At 48.2% G+C, this 26187-nt stretch overlaps 1 protein-coding gene across 1 annotated transcript; it reads right to left on the minus strand.

Moving 5' to 3' along the window:
• Nucleotides 1–3544: 3544 nt before the first annotated feature.
• Nucleotides 3545–21865, minus strand: LOC129708899 (Krueppel-like factor 15). Its single transcript, XM_055654951.1, has 3 exons — nt 21628–21865; nt 9625–10703; nt 3545–7631 (listed from the first exon to the last, which is right to left on the minus strand). Exons 2-3 carry the CDS (start codon nt 10566–10568, stop codon nt 7463–7465), a joined length of 1113 nt encoding a protein of 370 aa, XP_055510926.1. The 5' UTR covers nt 10569–10703; nt 21628–21865; the 3' UTR covers nt 3545–7462.
• Nucleotides 21866–26187: the final 4322 nt, after the last annotated feature.

Genomic DNA, 26187 nt, shown 5'->3' on the forward strand with positions numbered 1-26187 from the left:
TGCAACAATTGGTCTATCGGGGAACTTCCCTGCCTGAGGTCACCTGCCCTGATTATTTCCCCCCTTGCTTCCAGTTCTCCCCCTCCCCCCCACTGCAATCAATCTGAAGATGGGGCCCGACCCAAAATGCTGCTCACCCTCCCCCCCCCTCCCGAGAGATGGTGCCTTACCAGCTGAGTTACTCCAGCATTTTGTGTCTACCTCTGGTATTAACCAGCACCTGCAGTTCCTTTTAATTACATTATCAAGTTTCTAACAGGCTTGATGTCATTCCTCACTCCAGAGGAAACTGATGTGTGGACCCTCTCACCGTACTTTTACCTAATCTTTGCTTTAACCTGCCTATCATCTGCAAAAGCTACGTTGGTTGGTGAAAGTAACCTCATGCCCTCATGTGGTCCGAGGTGAACATTACTTGTCTTGATCGTAGAGGACACAACGAACTGCAGATGTTGGTTTACAAAAAAAAAGACACAAAGTGCTGGAGTAGCTGGAATTCGGAGAAGGGTCCCGACCCAAAACGGCGCCTATCCATATCCTCCAGAGATGTTGCCCGACTTGCTGCGTTACTCCAGCACTTTGTATCGTTTTATTGCAGTTTTAACTCTGCTTGGCAGACACCGAATGATAAACTGAATTACCCAACCTAGACACTCAGCTATAAGGGATAAGTTCATAAGTGATAGGAGCAGAATTGGGCCATTCGGCCCGTCAAGTCTACTCCACCATTCAATCATGGCTCCTATCTCTCCCTCCTAAGCCCATTCTCCTGCCTTCTGCCCATTACCCCTGACACCCGTACAAATCAAGGCATCTCCCATTCCCACATATCCGACAGAAACAGGATCACTTTGGGATAATTCGGCACTCATGGTATTTAGATTTTTTTTTTAAGTGCTTTGTTATTTTAATCTGTTATAGGGAGAAGGAATAAATACCATGCATCCTCACATCCCCAATAGAAACTGGATCAATTTGGGATAGATGTGCTCACGTGGTATTTAAACTTTTTTAAGTGCATAGTTATTTTAATCTGATAAGAAACTTTGTCTTCGAGTACATATTGTCACCAAACTAAAAGACATATTGTTACCCGAATGTAAAATCAGATAATCCAACATTGTACAAGTGCTATCATTAAACAGGCATCTCATCAATCCAGGGTTCAGTTTACAAAAGGCAGCAACACCTATTTATCAAAGTAAAAACACACAAAGGAACATAATGTAGCAGCACTGGCTGGCTTTGTTCCAGACGTCACGATGGAACAGGAAGAGATTGGTGTTCAAGAAGGAACTGCAGATGCTGGAAGGTCGAAGGTACACAAAATTGCTGGAGAAACTCAGCGGGTGCAGCAGCATCTATGGAGCGAAGGAAATAGGCGACGTTTCGGGCCGAAACCCTTCCTCAGACCCTGAAAGAGATTGGTGTTGGCTGCACTTGGCAGGGTCGAACATTCAGGAACAAAGTCTGTGGCTGAGAGAACGCATCCAACATAATTTGAAGAAGTCCCTTCAGATGAAATGAACTCTGGAGACAGAGAATGTGTAGGAAGGAACTGCAGATGCTGGTTTAAACCAAAGATAGACACAAAACTCCTTCAGTCTGAAGAAGGGTGTCAAGCCAAAACGTCACCTATTCCTTTTCTCCAGACATGTTGCCTGACCAGCTGAGTTACTCCAGCTTTTTGTGTCTATTTTCTTGAAAATGCGAATCCTTGCTGCAGTCGTTGTGGCAATGCCTGGACAGATGGCTAACCAGAGGATAGACAGATATTTCTGGGAGTTAGACAAAAATGCTGGAGAAACTCAGCGGGTGAGGCAGCATCTATGGAGCCAAAAAAATAGGCGACGCTTCGGGTCGAAACCCTTCTCCTTCTTAAACATATTTCTGGGAGTTATTACCTTTGCTGGTGAAATATTTAAACTGTTATTTTAAAAAAAGGAACTTCACTAAAACCATTCACATGATTTAACAGACAATTTTTAGTTTAGTTTGGAGATACAGCGTGAAAACAGGCCCTTCAGCCCACAGGGTCCACGCCGACCAGCGATCCCCGCACATTAACACTATCCTACACCCACTGGGGACAATTTTTACATTTACCGAGCCAATTAAGCTACAAACCTGTACGTCTTTGGAGTCTAACAAGCTTACAACGTTTTCCGCACTTTACAAAGTTAAGAGCACTTGTTTATTGTACGGAGTCTTCACTGGTACAAGTTTGGATTGAATTCATATTGTGAGGGAATATCTGTACATTCAATGATCCTGCTCCACATTTGTGTTTTCTATGTTTTATTTTTGATGATCAAAAATAGAATTTATAATAGACAATAGACAATAGGTGCAGGAGTAGGCCATTCGGCCCTTCGAGCCAGCACCGCCATTCAATGTGATCATGGCTGATCATCCCCAATCAGTACCCCGTTCCTGCCTTCTCCCCATATCCCCTGACTCCGCTGTCTTTAAGAGCCCTATCTAGCTCTTTCTTGAAAGTATCCAGAGAACCGGCCTCCACCACCCTCTGAGGAAGAGAATTCCACAGACTGACAACTCTCTGTGTGAAAAAAGTGTTTCCTCGTCTCCGTTCTAAATGGCTTACCCCATATTCTTTAACTGTGGCCCCTGGTTCTGGACTTCCCCCAACATCGGGAACATGTTTCCTGCCTCTAGCGTGTCCAAACTCTTAATAATCTTATGTTTCAATAAAAGCCCCTCATCCTTCTAAACTCCAGAGTATACAAGCCCAGCCGCTCCATTCTCTCAGCATACGACAGTCCCGCCATCACGGGAATTAACCATGTAAACCTACGCTGCACTCCCTCAACAGCAAGAATGTCCCTCCTCAAATTAGGGGACCAAAACTGCACACAATATTCCGGGTGTGGTCTCACTAAGGCCCTATACAACTGCAGAATTACTTCTTTGCTCCTATACTCAACTCCTCTTGTTATAAAGGCCAATATGCCTTTCGCTTTCTTCACTGCCTCAGATGATCAGTGGCTTAAGGGGTGTAAAGTGTGAAGGTACATTTCTAATTCAGTACATGTTTGCAACACTACAAAGCCATTTTCCTAACACCAATCTGAACGTCCACCTGCATTGGCGGTTTGTAATTTTTAATTTAACTTTGATCTTTACTTTTAAAGTTGGAGTCACAAGGAACTGCAGTTGCTGTTTTTTTGTTTTTTTTTTAAAAACACTAAGTGCCGGAGTAACAAGTCAGGCAAAGTATCTGAAGAAGGGTCCTGACCAGAAACGTCGTCCTGAGATGCTTCCTGGCCTGCTGGGTGTAGTTTAGTTTAGAGATACACCGGGTCTGCGCCCGCTTACTAGTTCCATGTTCTCCCACGTTTGCATCCAACATACTAGGGGCAATTTACAGAAGCCAATTAACCTACAAACCTTAGTGTTTAAGAAGGAACTGCAGATGCTGGAAAAGCGAAGGTAGACAAAAGTGCTGGAGAAACTCAGCGGGTGCAGCAGCATCTATGGAGCGAAGGAAATAGGCAACGTTTCGGGCCGAATCCCAAAGGGATTCGGCCCGAAACGTTGCCTATTTCCTTCGCTCCATAGATGCTGCTGCACCCGCTGAGATTCTCCAGCACTTTTGTCAGCCTACAATCCTTCACGTCTTTGGAATGTGGGAGGAAACCGGAGCACCCGGAGAAAACCCACGCAGGGAGAACGGACAAACTCCGCACAGACAGCACCCGTAATCAGGATTGGTGTTGTAAGGCACCAACTCTACCGCTGCGTCACAGTGCCACCCTACTTGCTGCCCTGGAGTTACTCCAGCGCTTTGTGCCATTTTGTTTTTCGTTTTAAGTTAAGGCCTCAGGAGCAACTTATAACGAATGTTTGATAACATAAGCAGGAAACAGGATACTAGGGAGATATGCAAAACGTGTGGTGAAACTGGCCGACTGCGATATCACTGTGAACAATGGCGAGGCCTGTCTCCTCCACTCAGTCTACATCAGTAGCTCTGAATATCTGACTGCTGGAAGACAGATTTGAAACCAATGCCACCCGAGTTAAGCTTTGAAGGGGCTGCTGTTTATGATAAACTTTCAATGAGCTGGAATTTCGATTAACATTTCATGACTTTGCTAAATCCTGAACATAATACCCGTCTCACAACTCGACATGTCTTCCCTTTCCACACAAGATGGCTTTCCTTTGGCTTGAGAGTGGCTCTGATGAATTTTGTAGAGAATTCTTCCATTCATTTCCCCAACTCAGTTCTTTTGGCTTAATTCCTAAAGGCAACGGGTTATGACTTAAGTTCCTAAGTTATAGGATTAGGCCATTTGGCCCATCCAGTCTACTCCGCCATTCAATCATAGCTGATCCATCTTTCCTTCTCAACCAGATTCTCCTGCTTTCTCCCCACAGCCGTTGACAGCCTTAAGGGCCTGTCCCACGAGCATGCGACACCATGCGGCAAGCGCGACCTCACGTGGTCGCTTGAGCCGTACGGCCTCGCGGGGCCGGTCCCACTTCGATCGCTGGAGCCGTATGGAGTTGTGCGGAGCTGGTCCCGACATCGCGCGGAGCTCCGAAAGACTGACCGTGTTCAACAATTCCGCGCGACAACGGCCTGCCGGCCCGCAGCCGCCTCGACGCCGTACGCACCACCTCGACTCACTACTCAAGAATCTCTTGACACTAGCCACTATGGATAACTCATACAGGAGACCACTTCCTCTGAAGATATTGAGTATCGGCTGCATAAGAATTCATACAGCCAGAACAAAGTCTTTGTTCATCATACTACTCTTTCTTTTCATTTGGGTTGGGAGCCTTCTTCAGACTGAGGACTGGGCTGAGGAAAGGTGGTAAAGACAGGTGGGGTGGGGGGCAAAGCCTGGAAAGAGATAGGAGAATACAGATGGGGGAAGTTATAATTGGTGGAGTAAGTGACAAAGGACACAAAAATAATCAGCATTGCGTGGTTGGAATGCATTAGTGTTAGGATTCGACCCGGGACTGTAACTAGTTTAGTAGTTTAATTTGGAGATACAACGCGGAAACAGGCCCTTCGGCCCACCGAGTCCGCACCGTCCTGCAATCCCCATATGCTAGCACTATCCTAAACACTAGCGACCATTTACAATTTAAACCAAAGCCAATTAACCTACAAACCTGTACAGCTTTGGAGTGTGTGAGGAAACCGGAGCACCCGGGGAAAACCCACACGGTCACGGGGAGAACGTACAAACTCCATACGGAGAGCACCTGTAGTCAGGATCGAACCCGGGTCTCTGGCGCTGTGAGGCAACAACTTTAGCTCTGCACCACTGGAACATGTGCTGGTTATGTTGGGAAGGTCACACCTACAGTGCATTCAGAAAGTATTCACACCCCTTCACTTTTTCCCCACTTTGTTACGTTACAGCCTTATTTTAAAATGAGTTAAATTCATTTTTTCTCATCAATCTACACACAATACCCCAGAATGAAGAAGCAAAAATAGGTTAGAGATTTTTGCAAAGTAATTAAAAATAAATAACTGAAATATCACATTTACATAAGCATTCCGACCCTTTGCTATGACTCCAAATTGAGCTTAGGTTCAACCTGTTCCCATTGATTATCCTTGACATGTTTCTACAACTTGATTGGAGTCCACCAGTGGAAAATTAATTTGATTGGACATGATTTGGAAAGGCACACACCTGTCTATATAAGGTCCCACAGTTGACAGTGCATGTCAGAGCGAAAACCAAGCCTTGAAGACGATGGAATTAGCCGTGGACCTCCGAGAACAGGATTGTGTCGAGACACAGATCTGGGGAAGGGTATAAAACAATTTCTGCAGCATTGCAGGTCCCAAAGAGTGCAGTGACCTCTGTCATTCTTAAATGGAAGAACTTTGGAACCACCAGGACCTTTCATAGAGCTGGCCGCCCGGCCAAACTGAGCAATTGGGGGAGAAGGGCCTTGGTCAGGGAGGTGACCAAGAACCAGATGGTCACTCTGACAGAGCTACAGAGTTCCTTTTTGGAGATGGGAGAACCTTCCAGAAGGACAGCTATATCTGCAGCGCTCCACCAATCAGGCCTTTATGGTAGAGTGGCCAGATGGAAGCCACTCCTCAGTAAAAGGCACATGACAGCCCGCTTGGAGTTTGCCAAAAGGCACCTAAAGGATTCTCAGACCATAAGAAACAAAATTCTCTGGTCTGATCCCTTTGTTAGGGATTGACTTCGGGAGCTCCAACCGCAGGAGGTAGGATCGCGGGAGCCTCGACTGCGCCGTTGCGGGGGCTTCGATCGCCCCGACTACGGTTGTTTCGATCGCCCCGACCGTGGGAGAAAAGGGGGAAGAAGGTAAAAGTTATTCGCCTTCCATCACAGTGGGGAATGTGAGGTCGCTGAAAAACAAGATGGACGTGCTGCCTGCGCTGGTGAGGACGCGGTGAGATTGCCGTGAGTGCGGTGATCCTTACGGGGCCATCGCACCATAAGGACATCCCGGAGGCTGGTGCGAGTGTGGACGGCTCTCTGACCGTTCGGGCGGACAGGGACCGCAGAGAGTGACAGCGGTCGGCACAACTCTGGTCACATCACGGTGAAGGCGCGTGTGTGTGTGGCCCAGACATTGAACTGATGGCTGTGGGTCTCCCCTTATGCTGCGTGCCCTGGGGATCCTCACATGCCAAAGTGGTGGATGTTTATGTTTAATCTTTACGTAGTTTTGTATCTTGTTGCTTTTTTTGGTATGACTGTATGATAAATCAAAATTTACTGTACCTCAGTACACGTGACAATAAAGGACCATTGAACCATTTGACTGTTTAGTTTTCAATAATTCTCAGTCCTGATGAAGGGCCGACATGAAACATTGACTATTTCTCTCTCCACAGATGCTGCCTGACCTCACGAATATACCTGACATTATTTTCAATAATCTATTGTAACCATTATAATATCCTATATACAGGAAGCTGCCATTTGGCTCATTGTACCTATACCAGGTCTTTGACCTGCAAGTCTCACATAATGCTCTTTCACCATAGATGTCTTTGCTTTACATTCAGTTTCTATTTAAGAGTCGGTACTGAGTGTGCTTCTTCCCATTTGTAACATTCGTAACTCCGCATTTAAAAAAAAAAAAAAGCTATTGTGTGGTTCATCTCTCCATTGAGCTCCAGTTGATTGGTCTAGTTTAGAAGCTAAGGAAGAAGTCCAAAGACGTGACCAGATATCTACATTGAAAATGACCCACATCTCTGCGATTATACGAAGAGCACAAGGAGCAGATTAAAGTAGACATCAGGTGATAAATGAGTTTCACTTCAATAGAAAAAAAACTTGTAAAGCAAGAACCTCTAGTCCTCCTCATCGTATGTCCGACACGCACGTTGATGCATCTTGATGTCCTCTGTACATTGCATACATGGGTGAAATGGCCCTGGCGTGAGTCTCTACAAAGTTGGGAGCAGGACCAAACGTTAACTGGCTGTTCTGGTTATTCTGTCGTTCCTCAGTCCCCTGTGCACTTTCAAGTGCTTGGATAAGTGGTCGCTGCGGGCAAACTTCTTCTCGCAGATGTGGCACTGGTACGGTTTCACCCCCGAGTGCGATCGCAAGTGCCTGGACAACTCGTCGGACCGAGAGAACCTGCAACGTTTCAGAAACAGAGGGGTCGTCAGGCCGAATGGTGACCAAACGAAAATCAGCGATGGGCACAAAAAGCTGGAGTAACTCAGACTCGATGTCTGAAGAACGGTCTCGACCCGAAATGTCTCCCATCCCTTCCCTCCAGAGATGCTGCCTATCCTGCTGAGTTACTCCAGCATTTTTGTGTCTGTTTAAACCAACATCTGCAGTTCCTTCCTACACATTTCGTCCACTCCACTGCTCCCCCATTTTGAAGAAGTTCTCCTCCTCTCCGACAAGAGTTCTGCTAGTCTGAATAAGGGTCTCGACCCGAAACGTCGAGCAGTTTCACAGAGTGCTGGAGTAACTCAGCGGGTCAGGCAGCATCTATGGAGCTAAGGAAATAGGCAACGTTTCGGGCCGAAACCCTTACGGGTTTCGGCCCGAAACGTTGCCTATTTCCAGAAGGATTTCGGCCCGAAAAGTTGCCTATTTCCTTAGCTCCATAGATGCTGCTGCACCATAACTCAGCGGGTCAGGCAGCATCTGTGGAGAACATGGATAGGTGACGTTTCACAAAGTGCTGGAGTATCTCAGCGGGTCAGGCAGCATCTGTGGGGAGAGGGAATGGGTGACAGGCATCATCAAGGAGAAAAACAAAGGGTCCCGACCCAAAACGTCACCTATCCTTTTTCTCCAGAGATGCTGCCTGACCTGCTGTTACTCCAGCACTGTGTGTCTATCATCTGCGTCGAGCAGTTCCTTCCTAACTGAAAATCAACTTGGTATCTGGAGTAACTTAGCAGGAGTAACTTGCTAACCGGAGTAAGTCGGTATATGGATTAACTAAGCAAGAATAATTCAGCAACTGGAGTAAGTCAGTTACAAATGGAAAGCTGAAAAGTGACAGAGTAACTCAGCGAGATTAGCTCAGGAGCTGGAGTAACTCAGCGGCTCAGGCAGCATCTTTGGAGGACATGGATTCAGGTTGGGCTCTTCAACATATGGACTATATATCTCCAACTTCCTTCAGTCCCTCATCATTTCTCTATCTCCATGGCCTGATCGGGTCTGAATTCTCATCATTTCCTGCTTTTATTAACGTTTAGCCTCGTCCTGAAGTGTGAGTTGATGTGGAAACTGAAAGCCTGCATTAACTGAGCTTCATGTTCACCCCACATTAGCACCGAGGTCGGAGTCATACAGCAGGTAAACAGGCCCTTCGGCCCAACTCGTCCATGCCGATCAAAGTGCCATTTCGTTGGCCGAAATCCCTCTAAACCTTTCCCCTCCATGTACCTGTACAAGTGCCTTTTAAAAGTAGCTGCCTCAACTACCTCCCCTGGCAGCTTGTTCTATACACCCACGTTCTATGGAAAAAATGTCTCCACAGGATCCAATCAAATCATTCACTTGAAATCTATGTCCTCTGGTTCTTGATGGCCTGACTACGGGCACAAGACTCTGTGCATTCACCCTATCTATCCCCTCATGAATTTATACACCTTTAAGGTGAGAGGGGAAACGTTTTTCTCCCTCTTTATTTTACAATGAGGGAGACGAGCACCTGAAGTTCATTGCCGGGGGAGGGGTGGGGGTCTCCTCCCAAAACGTTGCCAATTCCTTCTCGCCATAGATGCTGCCTCACCCGATGAGTTTCTCCAGCATTTTGTGTCCACCTTCGATTATCTGCAGTTCTTTCTTAAGCAGGTCTTTGGGATGTGGGATTAAACCGGAGCACCCGGAGTCACACGGAGAACATGCAAGCTCCACGTAGACAGCACTTGTAGGCAGGATCGAACCCGGGTCTCCTGCTCTGCCAGGCAAAAGCTGCCGCCCTTTCCCGCTGTAAATGTCCCCAGGTAAGTCAGGAATGGATGATATAGTGGGATTACATAGAACTAGTGTGAACGGGTGATTGATGGTCTGCGCGGACTCCGCATGCCGAGGAGCCCGTTTCCACGCCTGTGTGTCTAAAGTGCAGAAGGAACGGGGAATGCCCGGGATGACTCACCGCCAGTCGCAGTCTGGCCAGGTGCAGGGATAGGGCTTCTCTCCGGTGTGTCGTCTGTAGTGGGCCTTGAGGTGGCTGCTCTTGATGTACATCTTGTTGCAGCCGGGGAAGGAACACTTGTGGACGCGGATGACGTCGGCCGCGGGCGACTTCTGGAGCTCCTGCCCGGTGTCCACCACGTTGACCAGGCTGCCCACGGCCACGGCCCGGGTGGCGATGGGCAGGGGGGCGATCTTGACGAACTGGCGGGTGGCGCTGTTGGCCGGCGCCTGGACCAGCTGGGGCACCAGGGCGAAGGCTTGGCCCTGGAGGTTGACGATGAGTTGGGTCAGTTTGAGGCCGGGCGGCGAGGCCTGAGCGGTGGTGGCGGTGGTGGTGGTGTTGGTGCCGGGAACCTGCACGGGCTGGAGCTGAAGCACGACGGGAACATTCTCAGCCACCGGGTCCGTGCCGCTCGCGTCCCCGCCAGCCCCGCTCCCTCCGTCTTCCAAACAGCCGCCAGATTCCACCGAGGCTTCCGACTTCACCTCCACCTTGATCTCCGCCTCCTCCCCTCCCTCCGATAGACCTTCCCTGACCGCCTCCATCTTCTCCTTCAGGAACTCCTCGATCTCCTCCAGGGTGGGCACAAAGCCGGCCGACGAGCCGGGCCGGAAGTCGGGCACAGCCACGGCGGCATCGAGCAGGGGCCCGGGGTGCGGGCCCTGGTGGCTCTCGAAGCCCGACACCAGCATCCGCACCACGCCGCTCCGCTCCAGCGACTCACGGCCGTCCGGAGAGTCCAGGCTGGAGCAGGAGCGCGGGCTGCATCCCTCGCTGCCACCGTGCTCCGGAGAGGCCGCGCTCGCCCCCGGCCCGCGGCCCCGCTCCGCGCCGCAGCCGGCCCTCGCAGCCGGCAACAGCTCGCTAATACACAGCGGCTCGCTGCGGTTTAACGAGACCATCGGCTTCCCCCACCTCCGTCCAGCGGCAGAGCTCAGGACGGGCACAACGGTGGAATCACGGCGAGACCAAGGAAAGCAATCGTGCAGCTTCGGTGCTTAACGTTGCAGAACCACCATCGCAAACCTGCAGTAAAGCTGAAGAAAAAACATAAAGTTGAGCAAACTATCACTGATAGCACTGTGAAGATACACACAAAAAGCTGGAGTCACTCAGCGGGTCAGGCAGCATCTCTGGGGAGAAGGGAACAGGTGACGTTTTGTGGTCGAGGCCCTTCGTCAGACTGAGAGTCAGGGGAAAGGGAAACGAGAGATATATATAAAAGGTCCATAGTACAACTGAATGAAAGGTATGCAAAAAGCAACTATGATCAAGGAAAATGTGGAGCCCGCAATGGTCCATTGTTGGCTGTGGGGAAGGTGATAACGAGTTGTGCAGACAGGGAAACTCAACAGGACAGCAGTGAAACTAGTGTGACGACAAGGGTGGGGCAGAGAGAGAGGGGATGCAAGGGTCACTTGAAGTTTTGATTTATTTTCAATTCCAGCTGGAAAGGGTGCAGAGAAGATTTATGTTGCCTGGACTCGAGGGCCTGAGCCACAGGGACAGGTTGGGCAGGCTCCGACTTCATTCTGAGGGGTGATCTTGTAGAGAGGTGTACAGGATCATGAGGGGCGTGAATGCACAGACTCTTTCACCCAGGGTAGCTGCCTCAAAGCGCCAGAAATCCAGGTTCGATCCTGGCCTCTGGTGCTGTCTGTGTGGAATTTGTACGTTCTCCCCGTTACCACGCGGTTACTTGTCGTAACACGTTCCTCCTGTGCAAACCGCTACTTGTAGATTTCTCCTCATGCTTCATACATGTTCCTCCTGATCTCGTTACACGCATGTTTCTCTTGGCACACGCTATTAACAGATGTTAATCCTGACCACGTTTCTCCTGATACACGCTACATTCAAGTTCCTCCTGACCAAGGCCTCACATGTTCCTGTTGCACGCTACATTAAAGTTCCTCCTGATCATGCTGCACACACGTTTCTCATGAGACACGCGTTCCAAACACCCCCCACCCTTTGTGTGAACAAGTTACCACTCAGCTCCCATTAAATCTCTCTCCCTCTCCTTAAACCCATGGTTCTCGATTGTCCTAAGCACCAGTGAAGCCGTCCCTTTCAGTTGACGGTGAACCCACATGGATAGGTGACGTTTCACAGAGTACTGGAGTAACTCAGCGGGTCAGGCAGCATCTGTGGAGGACATGGATAGGTGACGTTTCACAGAGTGCTGGAGTAACTCAGCGGGTCAGGCAGCATCTATGGAGCTAAGGAAATATGCAACGTTTCGGGTCGAAATCCTTCTGGAAATAGGCAACGTTTCGGGCCGAAACGTTGTCTATTTCCAGAAGGATTTCGGCCCGAAAAGTTGCCTATTTCCTTAGCTCCATTGATGCTGCTGCACCATAACTCAGCGGGTCAGGCAGCATCTGTGGAGAACATGGATAGGTGACGTTTCACAAAGTGCTGGAGTAACTCAGCGGGTCAGGCAGCATCTGTGGGGAGAGGGAATGGGTGACAGGCATCATCAAGGAGAAAAACAAAGGGTACCGACCCAAAACGTCACCTATCCTTTTTCTCCAGAGATGCTGCCTGACCTGCTGTTACTCCAGCACTGTGTGTCTATCATCTGCGGTTCCTTGTTTATCTTAAGAGTGGTTTATCTTGTTGGATGACCTCTCCGTAATCACCAGCCAAGAACTCAATATTATTTGCAGACCGATTGACACTTCCAAGAATAAATTGTGTTGCCAAATTGTTAATGACTCATTTCCAAATGACGCCAAGCTTCCAGGTATTTCATTAAATATACACAGTCAGAAGTTTCACAATCAAAATCTAGGATAGGAAAGGTTTAGTTTAGTTGAGAGATACAAGGCGGAAACCGGCCCTTTGCCCCACCGAGTCCGCACAGCCCTGCGATCCCTACACTAGCACTATCCCACACGCTAGGCAAAATTTACAAATGTTACCAAGACAATTATGTACGTCTTTGGAGTGTGGAAGGAATCCGGAGCACCCGGAGAAAACCCACGCAGGTCAGAGGGAGAAGGGGTCTCAGTACAGTACAGACAGCACCCGTGGCCAGGATCTAGCTCGGGTCTCGAGCGCTGTAAGCTGTGCCACCCGAAGCCTTAAGGGAATCAGGTGACAGCTAAAATTAAAGGCGTGCTGGAGGAACTCAGCGGGTCAGGCAGCATTCAGATTCAGATTCAATTTTAATTGTCATTGTCAGTGTACAGTACAGAGACAACAAAATGCATTTAGCATCTCCCTTGAAGAGCGACATAGCAAACGATTTGAATAAAAAATAATAAGTGTCCGGGGTGGGGGTGGTGATTGGCAGTCACCGAGGTACGTTGTTGAGTAGAGTGACAGCCGCCGGAAAGAAGCTGTTCCTCGACCTGCTGGTTCGGCAACGGAGAGACCTGTAGCGCCTCCTGGATGGTAGGAGGGTAAACAGTCCATGGTTGGGGTGAGAGCAGTCCTTGGCGATGCTGAGCGCCCTCCGCAGACAGCGCTTGCTTTGGACAGACTCAATGGAGGGGAGCGTGGAACCGGTGATGCGTTGGGCAATTTTCACCACCCTCTGCAATGCCTTCCGGTCGGAGACAGAGCAGTTGCCATACCATACTGTGATGCAGTTGGTAAGGATGCTCTCGATGGTGCAGCGGTAGAAGTTCACCAGGATCTGCGGAGGGGATAGACAAGTATCAGTTTGCAAACCTTCTCCAGATTTTAGGTTTGTCAAGGGTCTGTTGTGCCCCGAACTGCAACAGTGCAGTTTATTTCTCGGGATGCATCACAACATGCTTTGGGGACAGCTCCATCCAAGACCGCCAGAAATTGCAGAGAATTGTGGACGCAGCCCATGCCATCACACAAACCAGCCTCCCTTCCATTGACTCTATTTACACCTCACGCTGCCTCATTATCAAGGACATGTCCCTCTCCTCCCCCCTCCTCTCCCATCCGGCAAAAGGTATAGAAGTGTGAAAACGCACACCTCCAAATTCAGGAACAGTTTCTTCCCAGCTCTTAGAGTAATAGAGTGATACAGTGTGGAAACAGGTCCACACCAGCCAACACGTCCCAGCTACACTAGTCGCACCTACCCGCGCTTGGACCCTGCAGTCCTTCTTGAAAAGAGGCACAACATTTGCCACCCTCCAGTCTTCCGGCACCTCTCCTGTATTTAAGGACAACTCCTAAATTTCAACCAGGGCTCCCGCACATTTCCTCTCTGGTTTCCCACAATGTCCTCGGATATATCAGATAACTGAACCATCCTATCAACAACTAACGTGCAGTCCTGAGCTGCGATCTACCTCATTGGAGACCCTCGGGCTACCTTTGATCGGACTTTACCTTGCGCTAAACATTATTCACGCTATTCCATTTATCAAGTATCTGGACACTGTAGACGGCTCGATTGTAATCCTGGATTGTCTTTCTGCTGACTGGATAGCACAAAACCAAAGCTTTTCATTGTCCCTCGGTACACAGGACAATAAACTAAACTCAAACTCAGTGCAAAAGCTTTGGGAAACAGCTGAGAGTTAGCTACCACTTGAAACTATAGTTTCCTAATCCATAGAAGGGTTCAATCACCTCACAGTGCAGCTCTGGAAAGAAGGAATGGGTGGCGTTTCGGGCCGAGACCGTTCTCCAGACCTGTCCCGAAACATCACCCATTTCTTCTCTCCAGAGTTGCTGCCTGACCCACTGAGTTCTCACGACCATACAGGCGACCCCCTGGCGACCCCCTGGTGACACCCCGCGACATGTCGCCAGGGGTCACCTGTATGGTCATGAGAGGTCTCCTAGTCACCCAAAGAGTCGTAGCGTCTTTCTGGTAGCCGCTGAATTTTCGGCAACCTATGACGGGCTGCCGGCAGTCGCCGAAAAGGTCACGTAAGTGGGACAAGCCCTTTCCTCCAGCATTTTGTGTCTATCTTCGGTATAAACCAGCATCTGCAGTTCCTTCCTTCAGAGTGCAGTTCGACAAGAACCCATACATTTAAAGAGCTGAGGAACAGGGTGACTTCGAAAAAAAAATCTCTTCCTCCTTTGCCTTCCTTAGCTTCAGTCAGGCCTTACTGTATCAAATTAATTCCATTTGCAAAAGGATTTGGAACAGGAAGACAGAGATCGACGGTAATTGGAAGGAATGCGGAAAATGACGTTAATCTGGAATGCACAAAGGAGCACAGTCAATGCCTACATTCAAAAAGAAATGTTTAAGTACTTGAAAGGGGAAATTGTGGAGCTCTGGGAGAAAGGTTGAGGAGTGGGATTCATGGGATAGCAGCTACATTTTGGGCCGAATGACCGTGGACACCATTTTTTGAATTCTGAATGGACCCGCACAGAACCAAACGTTGAAAAAATTATTGAAAGCTTATGAGGAAACCCAGCTGCAGATATAATGAGGAGTTTCTGAAATCACGACATGGACACTTTGGACACTCCAAAGACGCACAAGTTTGTAGGTTAATTGTGTTCGATAAAAAATTGTTAATTGTTCCTGATGTGTAGGATAGTGCTGATGTACGGGGATCGCTGGTCAGTGCAGCCCTAGTGGGCCGATGGGCCTGTTTCCGCTGTATCTCTCAACTGACCTAAACTAAACTAAACACAGAGTGCTGGAGTAATTCAGCAGCATCTCTGAAAAACATGGATAGATAACATTTCAGGTCAAGACCCTTCTTCGTATTGATTGATTGTGGGGGGGGGGGGAGATAGCTAGATGAGAAATGGGGCAAGACAAAATCTGGTGGGTGATAGGTAGATACAGTTGGGGGGAGGAGTTGATTTCGATTGGCAGATGGTTAAAACATGGATGTTAGTGAACGTTTCACAAAACATTTGCGATGTCTGTGGGCAAACTCTTCAGTTACTTTGGCCAATTTATTGGGATTCTGGACAAGAGATGCAAAATTAATCCACCCAGATGAATGTAACTGGAGTAATGCCCAATATCTCACCAGCTCATGTAACACCAGTACTGGGAAACAGTACTGGCCAAGAACTGGAATCATAGTCATTCAGCACGGAAACAGGCCGTTCAGCCCAGTTTGCCCATACCGACCAAGATGCCACATCTACGCTAGTCCCACCTGCCCGCATTTAGCCCGTATCCGTTTTCGCACATTACCTTGCACCAAATGTTATTCCCTTTATCCTGCACCTGTACATTGTAGGCAATCATGTTTGCAGCTCATTTGTTTAAAGAAAGAACTGCAGATGGTGGAAAAATCGAAGGTAGACAAAAATGCTGGAGAAAGCGGGTGAGGCATCATCTATCGAGCGAAGGAACAGATGACGTTTCGGGTCGAGACCCTTCCTCAGTCATGATTACAGGTCAGGTCGGGGGGAGTTCCCCCCCGCCACGGGTACCATGTAATCCCGTGCTTCCTGCTCCATGGTCGGATAGTCGGCGACTAAACCGTCTCCCCCACCTGGTTTGCCAGGTGAGGAGGGGGCTGTGGGCCCCCAGCAGGACCAAAAACAAGACCTGTCAAAGGGTGGATGAGCTCCTAGCGAGCCAGCGGCCATCCACACTTCAGTCGAAGTTGCGATCACTGTCACACATAGCTTTGTAAGGCACCGTGCCTGTTGATGTTTTCATCAATGATGATGATGATTACAATCAAGCTGTCCACAATCGACAGATACAGGATAAAGGGAATAATGTTTAGTGCAAGATAAAGTCCAGTAAAGTTCGAAATAAGGGATATGGGCTAAACACAGTCTGCTATTCTTACACTCCAATTGTTGCACTTTTGCACTTATCTATGACTGTACTAGATTGTATGGGGTTGGACAGGCTAGATGCAGGAAGATTGTTCCCGATGTTAGGGAAGTCCAGGACAAAGGGGTCACAGCTTAAGGATAAGGGGGAAATCCTACTTTAAAACCGAGATGAGAAGAACTTTTTTCACACAGAGAGTGGTGAATCTCTGGAACTCTCTGCCACAGAGGGTAGTTGAGGCCAGTTCATTGGCTATATTTAAGAGGGAGTTAGATGTGGCCCTTGTGGCTAAGGGGATCAGGGGGTATGGAGAGAAGGCAGGTACGGGATACTGAGTTGGATGATCAGCCATGATCATATTGAATGGCGGTGCAGGCTCGAAGGGCCGAATGGCCTACTCCTGCACCTAATTTCTATGTTTCTATGTATGCAACAACAAATAAATTCCATATGTCTTGGTGCATAGACACAGGTGACAATAATGTATAATGTATAATCATTTTCATCATCAATCTCATCTGATTGTGATGCCTGCCACTTGATCTTCAATACACAGCTTTTCAATCAAGCTTCGAATCAAAGGTTTTGATTTGAAATGTCACCTATCCATGTTCTCCAGAGATGTGTAAGAAGGAACTGCAGATGCTGGTTTAAACCGAAGAAAGACACAAAATGCTGGAGTAATGTTGTGCGGGGATCGCTGGTCGATGAGGACTCGGTGGGCCAGAGGGTCTGTTCTGTGCTGTATCTCCAGACTAAATACTACTTACTTCCTTAGATATTTGGCACGTCCCCAATGACTCTCACCAATTTCTACAGATGCACCATCGCAAGCATCCCATCTGGACGCATCACAGCTTGGTCTGGCAACTTCTCTGCCCATGCAGGCAAGACATTGTTGCAAGAAAGAGTTGTGAACGCAGCCCAGTCCATCACACATCTACATTTCACCTTGCCTCATTTCCAGGGATTCTCTTCTCCCATCGGGAAAGAGATACAAAAGCTTGAAAGCACACACCACCACCTTCCCCCCCACTATTATCAGGCACTTGAACGAGCCTCTCGTATGCTAAAGATGCATTTGCGATCTTCCAATATATCTTGTTACAACCCTTGCACTTCTTTTCTGGTATCAAAGTCAAAGTCAAAGTCAATTTTATTTGTCACTGCATATTATCTGTCGCTGTAGCACTAGATTCTGCAGTTTATTTTCCCTTGTGCTGGTGTAATGGATTTGCCTGCAGAGCACACAAAACAGAGTGTTGCCACTATATCTCAGGTGATTGGTAAAAGGGTGTCAAGGATTATGGGGAGAAGGCAGGAGGATGGGGTTGAGAGAGGAAGATGGATCAGCTATGATTGAATGGCAGAGAGGATTTGATGGGCCGAATGGCCTAATTCTGCTCCTACAACTAATGAACTTATGAGGTGACGTAGCAATAATAAACCAATACCAATGGACCCAAAAGCACAGCTTTGTAAATGTTAGATATGGGAAACATTGTAAGCCCCAAGGCTCAGGTGGCGTTACAATCATCTACTGGGAGTTTCTACGTTTACAGCCTCGTGGATCACAAGATGTTGTGCATATCTCAAACAGTTTGGCCGAGGTGAGATCTTTCAAGGAGCACCTTGATGGGCCAAATGGCCTAATTCCGATCCTATCACTTACAAACCATGAACATGAACCTTAAAATGGAGAAGACAGGAGTTGGAGTGGTTTAGTAACAAGCTTCAAGAAGCGGAAGCAATTTAGGCAGCTGGATAAGTGAAGCAGCTGCTTGGAAAACTGTTGCCAACCGTTTCAATGAAACTTCTGTGAATTGGTTTACTAATTGGACACAGATCTCACAAACTTGCATGCACACATGTGTAAGAAAGAACTGCAGATGCTGGTTTAAATCGAAGGTAGACAAAAAATGCTGGAGTAACTCAGCATCTCTGGAGAGAAGGAATGGGCAACGTTTTGGGTCGAGAGCTTTCTGAAGAGACCCTTCTGACCCTGCTGCCTCGTGCACTGAGTTACTCCAGCATTTTGTGTCTACCTAGCATGCACACATGTACACAAACACATCCAAAAGTTCTAACTGGTAAAATAAGAAAACACATCTCTTTTACGAAAACCTAGATAACGGTAGCACAGAGACACAAAGAACTGCAAATGCTGGAATCTTGAGCAAAACACAAAGTGCTGGAGGAACTTGGAGGGGTCAGGCAGCATCTGTGGACAGACGATGTTTCAGGTGGGGACCCTTCTTCAGACAGTCAATGATAATGATAATTTTTTGTCACATGTACCCGTGTACCTAAGCACAGTGAAAATCTTTGTTTTGCATACAATCCAGAAAAGAAAATCATACTACAGATAAGCACATAGATCAATACAAAAGTACAACAATTGTAGTGTAATAGTAGACTTCATCAAAGAGTCTAACTTTGTTTCTGGTGCCAACAAAGTATGAAAGTTCTCAAGAGTGATAGAGTGCAAACAGGCCCATCGGCCCAACTTGCCCACACCGACCAACATGTCCCATCAATACTAGTCCCATCTGCCTGCGTTTGGCCCATATACCTCTAAACCACCCCTTTCCATGTACCTGTGTAAATTGACGTTTCGATAGCACCTTAAACATTACGATAGTACCGACTGATAGTTTAATTGGTGAATATTGATAGATAATGGTAAATTTTATTTAATATCTGGTGAAGATCAAGGGTGAATAACGAGACTTAGCTCCCACACACTGCCCATCTCAAGGTTCGTGGGAACATTTATACCTTCCATCCACTCCACAGCATCACACATGATGAAAAATAACATTTCAAAGTTTTATACATTTGTAAAAAGGAATAAGATAACAAAAATAAAGTAGTCTGGCTTCTCGTCTTTTGAACAAGTCTGAGGAAGGGTGACCGACCCAAAATGTCATCTGTCAATTCCATCCTCAGATGCTGCCTGACCCACTGAGTTTTTTTAGTTTAGTTTAGAGATACAGCGTAGAAACAAGACCTTCGGCCCGCTGCGCCTACCAGCGATCCCCGTACACCATCACTATCCCACACACACGAGGGACAATTTACAATTATACCAAGCCAATTAACCTACAAACCTGTACTTCTTTGGAGTGTGGGAGGAAACCGGAGCACCCCGGAGAAAACCCCACGCAGGTCATGGAGAGAACATACAAACTCTGTACATACAAGCACCTGCAGTGAGGATTGAACACGGGTCTCTGGCGCTGTAAGGCAGCAGTTGTACCGCTGTGCCACCGTTCCTTCAGCACTCTATATTTTGATTGATTGGTTGATTAGGTGTTATGTGGAAAAGGCCGAAGAATGGGGTTGAGAGGGAAAAATAGATCAGCCATGACTGAATGGCGGAGTAGACTCGGCGGGCCGAATTGCAACAGGGACCCGGCCCCTCCGGGAGTTGGGGGGGGAATTTGTAACTTTGTAAGCGCCCTTTATGGGACAGGCAAAGTATTTCAATTTCACTTGGACTTGTCACATGTGGCAATGAAGTATTCAATTTATTACCCTTCCCCCCCCCCACAGGCTTCAATAGAGTGGATGTGGAGAGGATGTCTCCACTAGTGGGAGAGTCTAGGACCAGAGGTCACCACCTTGGAGTAAAAGGACTTTCCTTTAGGAAGGAGATGAGGAAGAATTTCTTTAGTCAGCGAGTGGTGAATCAGTAGAATTCTTTGCCACAGAAGGCTTTGGAGACCAAGTCAATGGACATATTTAAGGCAGAGAAGCTTGATGAGTACGGGTGTCAGAGGTTGTGGGGAGAAGGCAGGAGAATTGGGATAGGAACATAGAAATTAGGTGCAGGAGTAGGCCATTCGGCCCTTCGAGCCTGCACCGCCATTCAATATGATCATGGCTGATCATCCAACTCAGTATCCCGTACCTGCCTTCTCTCCATACCCCCTGATCCCCTTAGCCACAAGGGCCACATCTAACTCCCTCTTAAATATAGCCAATGAACTGGCCTCAACTACCCTCTGTGGCAGAGAGTTCCAGAGATTCACCACTCTCTGTGTGAAAAAAGTTCTTCTCATCTCGGTTTTAAAGGATTTCCCCCTTATCCTTAAGCTGTGACCCCTTGTCCTGGACTTCCCTAACATCGGGAACAATCTTCCTGCATCTAGCCTGTCCAACCCCTTAAGAATTTTGTAAGTTTCTATAAGATCCCCTCTCAATCTCCTAAATTCTAGAGAGTATAAACCAAGTCTATCCAGTCTTTCTTCATAAGACAGTCCTGACATCCCAGGAATCAGTCTGGTGAACCGTCTCTGCACTCCCTCTATGGCAATAATGTCCTTCCTCAGATTTGGAGACCAAAACTGTACGCAATACTCCAGGTGTGGTCTCACCAAGACCCTGTACAACTGCAGTAGAACCTCCCTGCTCCTATACTCAAATCCTTTTGCAATGAAAGCTAACATACCATTCGCTTTCTTTACTGCCTGCTGCACCTGCATGCCTACCTTCATGACTGGTGTACCAGGTTAAATTGACTCTTGACCATGACACCCAGGTCTCGCTGCATCTCCCCCTTTCCCAATCGGCCACCATTTAGATTGGGTGGGAGAGATGGATCAGCCGTGATTGAATGGCGGAGTGGACTGGAGTAGACTGGATGGGCCGAATGGCCTGACTGTGCTCCTATCACTGATGATCTTCAGATGTCAACACTGGAGCACCTTCCCCCATGGTCCACATTGCATCAGCCACTCAGCAGCCCCAGATCCCGCCCCCCACGTCGCCCCCCATTGGTCACCGGTTACTTCCGCCGGCACAGCCTCCGCTCCCATTGGCCAGCCGAGCCTTCAATCAGCCCAAGGACAGCTGAGTGTATCGAGTTACATTCAAGGGGGAAAGTTGCCAATCACTAAAAAAAACACAACAACCCCCCCCCCCCCCCCCACCACCTCTTCCGTCCTGGCCGCAGCAAACTGCAAAAAATCTCTTCACTTTACAACTAGATTGCAACATTACAAGTTCAACAAAGTTGCATTAGAAACAAAAAACCAAGCGCATTTTGCTTCCCCCTCCTTGCACATATTTTTGCAAAAAAACACACCGCTCACATGATGCGATTTCAAGGAACTGCAGAATGCAAAACGAATTTAAGGTCGTCTGCAACAACTGTGGGCCGGGGGTGGTGGAAATGCACGCTTAAAGTTTGTTTTAAATAGGCCACCGGGCATGCATTATATTACACACGTGAAATGTGCAAATCTGACCTGATTTTGCACTGAAAACGCGAATGCATCGGCGGGAAACATCTGGCGGCCCGCCGGTGGTTGCAATGCACGGGTGTGCGTTGGGGGTTCCACGGGTTTGTTGTTATTGTTGTTGTTGGAGGATTTTTACGGGTGCGAGGGTCCCGCCGCTGCCGCTGCTGCTCCGCCTCACCCCGCGCTGTCTGTCACGCGCTCGTCGCCTCCATGCTGCCAGCGGGGCCCCCCCGCCACGTGACTGGAGGGCTCGTCCCCTCCCACGTGACAGGGGGCTCGTCTTCCCCCGGCCCCGCCCCCCCACCGCGTGACAGGGGGCTCGTCCGCGGCCGCCGCCATCCATTGGCCGGCGGGAAGGAGGCTCGCCCAGGGATCCGGGGGCGGAGTGAGCACGTGCGCGCGGGCGGCTGTCAATCATCCTGCAGCCGCTGAGTTGCAACCTTGCAGCAAGATGCATAGATGCATAGACAATAGGTGTGCAGGAGCAGGCCTTTAAAAACAAACATAGCTGCAACAAAGTGCTGTACATCACTAATCATTGACAAAAAGTTAATACCCACCAAAAATAACAATCAAAAGAAATCATAGATGCATAGACAATAGGTGTGCAGGAGCAGGCCTTTCGGCCCTTCGAGTCAGCAGCGCCATTTAATACATTGCCTATTTCCTTCGCTCCATAGATGCTGCCGTACCCGCTGAGTTTTTCCAGCAATTTTGTCTACCATCCCCAATCAGTACCCCATTCCTCCCCATATCCCTTGATTCCGCTAGCCCTGAGAGCTCCATCTAACTCTCTTTTGATTGCATCCAGTGAATCGGCCTCCACTGCCTTCTGAGCTAGGGAATTCCACAAATTCACAACTCTCCGGGTGAAAAGGTTTTTCCTCATCTCAATTCTAAATGGCCGACCCCTTATTCTTAAACTGTGGCCCGTGGTTCTGGACTCCCCTAACATCGGGAACATGTTTCCTGCATCTAGCTTGTCCAATCCCTTCATAATTTGATATGTTTCTACAAGATATCCTCTCATCCTTCTAAATTCCAGTGACTACAAGCCCAGGCACTCCATTCTTTTATCATATGACAGTCCCGCCATCCCGGGAATTAACCCTGTTAACCTACGCTGCACTCCCTAAGTAGCAAGAATGTCCTTCCTCAAATAACTTTTTTTTTGTAATTCAGCTTCTGCAGTTCTTTGCTTCAATTCTAAACTTTTTTGGGGGGGAAACCAGCATCTGCATCCCTTTGCTTCCAATGTAAACTTTTGGCAGGAACGAGATACTGATTGTGGATGATCAGCCATGATCACATGAATGGTGGTGCTGGTTCGAAAGGCCGAATGGCCTACTCCTGTACCTATTGTCTATGTGTGTATTTGCAACACCTGTTGTAGTTGTTTGAGTCTTGATTGCACTCATAAATAGTATGAGTCACCTGGGTAGCACGCATACAAAGCTTTTTGTTGCGTCATAGTCATAAGGCTCGGAAATATTTTCTTGTGTGCATTCACTGTTCAGTATAACCAAGCATCACATGATCCTTCACAAAGCTAATCCAAAGAAAATGGCACTGTGCCATTGATCTGCATTAAATTCTCCAATTAGGCTCTAGAGATACAGCGTGGACACAGGCCCTTTTGGCCAGTGATCAGCCCGTACATAACGCCATTCTACACACTGGAAACAATTTACAAATTGTTACCAAAGCCAATTAATTAACCTCCCACATTCAGAGAACCCGCAGAAAACCTATGCGGTCTCGGGGAGAACGTGCAAATTCCTTACAGACAGCACCCGTGGTCAGGATTGAACCCGGGTCTCTGGCGTTGTAAGGCCACACTCCACTGCTGCACCTTGTTAGGTAAAAAATATCCTTCTTCATACCTCCTTCTCTTCCCTGTGCCCCACCTAGATGCACACCCATTTCTCGCTTTCCCCTTCCCCCACCCCCTTCCACCTATATTCCTTCCTCTGGCTTCACATTTTGTGCTTCGTCTCTCCACTTCTTTTCTAGTTTTCTGGAATCAAGTATGCCTTAAGAACGGATGGAACAGGTGCTGGGATTTGGGAGCCAAGGCCGTGGTGGCAATTTGCAAACCAAGAATGTTAGAATTAAGAGGAGAATGAAGGAACTGCAGATGCTGGAATGTTGAGAGAATACAAAGTGCTGGAAGAACTCTGCGGATCAGGCAGTGTCCGTGAGGGAATGGACAGACTCTGAAGAAGGATTCCAAATGGGAAACCTGAATAATAGGTTGTCAAGGGTTATGGGGAGAAAGCAGGAAAACTGCTAAGGCAATAGATTGGGGTTGAGAGGGAAAGATAGATCTGCCCATGGTTGAATGGCGGAGTAGACTTGATGGGCCGAGTGGCCTAATTCTGCTTCTATAACTTATGAACATGAAATGTCGCCTGTCCATTCCCTCCGCAGCTGCTGCCTGATCTGCTGAGTTCCTCCAGCACAGTAATTAAGTTGCTTCTGGTGTGGTATCCAATGTAACTTTATGCTCGGATGGAGATTGATGCTTTAAACTGCTACAATTCGCAAGCAAAACTTTTCCTTCTCGATCCCATCCACTATAGGGCTTCAGCCACCCCGAATTAAATACTTAGACATTATTTATGTTCCGTGCTTTTACAAGACTGAGACCTCAATTTTCCTTTCCAACTAATGAAATTGGGATCAATAAATCCTCGTTATCAGAGTAAATTGTGATTAAAAGCTGTTACGGTGCTAATTATAGAGAAACAAGGAAGTGCAGATGCTGGTTTGCAGAACTAGACACAAAGTGCTGGAGTAACTCAGTCAGGTCAGGCAGCATCTCTGGAGAAAAGGAATAGGTGACGCTTCTGAAGAAGGGTCTCGACCCAAAGTCATCTATTCCTTTTCACCAGAGATGCTGCCTGACCCACAGTTACTCCAGCTTTTTGTGGCTAGCACCTCTGGCCAACATGGATAGGTGACGTTACAGTTCAGGACACTTCTACAGACTGTTAATTAATATCTAGACCAAGTGGGACCCGTTGGGTCCAAGTCACACGGGAGGGCTGGTCCCCAAACGCAATATTCCACCACTCACCCATACCCCCCAACTGCGGAGGCGTGGCTGATGGGTTCCGGTTGTGAGGCCAGCGATCCCCGTTGTGACGTGAGTCACGGCAACCCTCCCCAACTGCGCCTCGCCATCTCCTCTTCCTACCCCTATCCTCCTCCATTCTCCCCCATCCTATGTGCCGCTGTGGCTGGTGGTTGAGGCAGACACAACAATGGCATTTAAGGGCGTTCTGAATAGGCTTTTGGATGTTCAAGGATTGGAGGGATCCAGATCATGTGCAGGTAGATACGAGATGGTGTTTTGGCATCACGTTCGGCACAAACATTGTGGCCCGAAAGGCCTGTCCCTGTGCTATATCCTGTGACAGGATCTCCAGTCTATCCTCCCCTAGCCCCATCCCTTACTAAGCGCTCACCCACTCACCTGTGGAGACACCTGTGATCTTATACAGGTGTACAAAATCATGTGAGGAATAGATCGGGTAGATGCTCAGAGTCTCTTGCCCCGAGTATGGGCATCGCAAACCAGAGGGCATAGAGTTAAGGTGAGGAGGGTTAGTAGGAATCTGAGGGGTATCTTTCTCACACAAATGGTAGTGGGTGTATGGCACGAGCTGCCGGAGGAGGTAGTTGAGGCAGGGACTATTGCAACATTTAAGAAACAGTTAGACAGGTACATGGATAGGACAGGTTTAGACAGGAAAGCAGATTCTTACTTTTAAAGGGAAATGGGCCAAATGCAGGCAAGTGGGACTAGTGTGGGTGAGATATGCTGGTCGTGTGTGGGCTAGTTGGGCCGAAGGGCCTGTTTCTGTGCTGTAAGACTCTATGATGCCTGTGGCACCAGCACTGAACCCGGCTTCAATGATATCAGCGAGCATTTCCCCAAACCCTCGCTCTCGGTCCACTCAGGCCTACTGGATCTCCATCCCCCCCCCCACCTATATTCTCGCTCCACTCCCCCCTCCCAATGTCCCACCTATTTTTCCTACTCCCTCCCCCTCAACCTACATTCCTTCCTCTGGCTTCACAATTTGCAACTTGTTCTTCTAAACTCCAGTGAGTACACGCACAGTGGGGTCAAAGGCTCATCATTGGTTAACCCACTCATTCTGGGATCATTCTTGTAAACCTCCTCTGGACCCTCTCTGGATTCAGCACATCCTTCCTCAGATATGGTGCCCAAATTTACTCATAATATTCCAAATGCGGCCTTACCGCGCTGTATCTTAAATTTTGGGATAGTCCCTGCCTCAACTACCTCCTCCGGCTGCTCGTTCCATACACCCACCACCTCTTTGTATCCTTTTTTGTAAACCAGCTCCTTGTTTCTTCAATGAGGCTCTGATGTGAAGCCACCACCTTTCCCACCGTGGCCGATTGGGACGGAGATCCTTAGCACCCCAGTGATCACGAACACCAACACCGACAGTCTGAAGAAGAGTTCCACCCGCCCATCCATGTTCTCCAGAGATGTTGACTCTACTGCCTGCAGGTTCCATTTCAGTCTCA

Source organism: Leucoraja erinacea, chromosome 24 (assembly GCF_028641065.1).
Source record: "Leucoraja erinacea ecotype New England chromosome 24, Leri_hhj_1, whole genome shotgun sequence".
In the NCBI taxonomy this organism is placed as follows: domain Eukaryota; kingdom Metazoa; phylum Chordata; class Chondrichthyes; order Rajiformes; family Rajidae; genus Leucoraja; species Leucoraja erinaceus.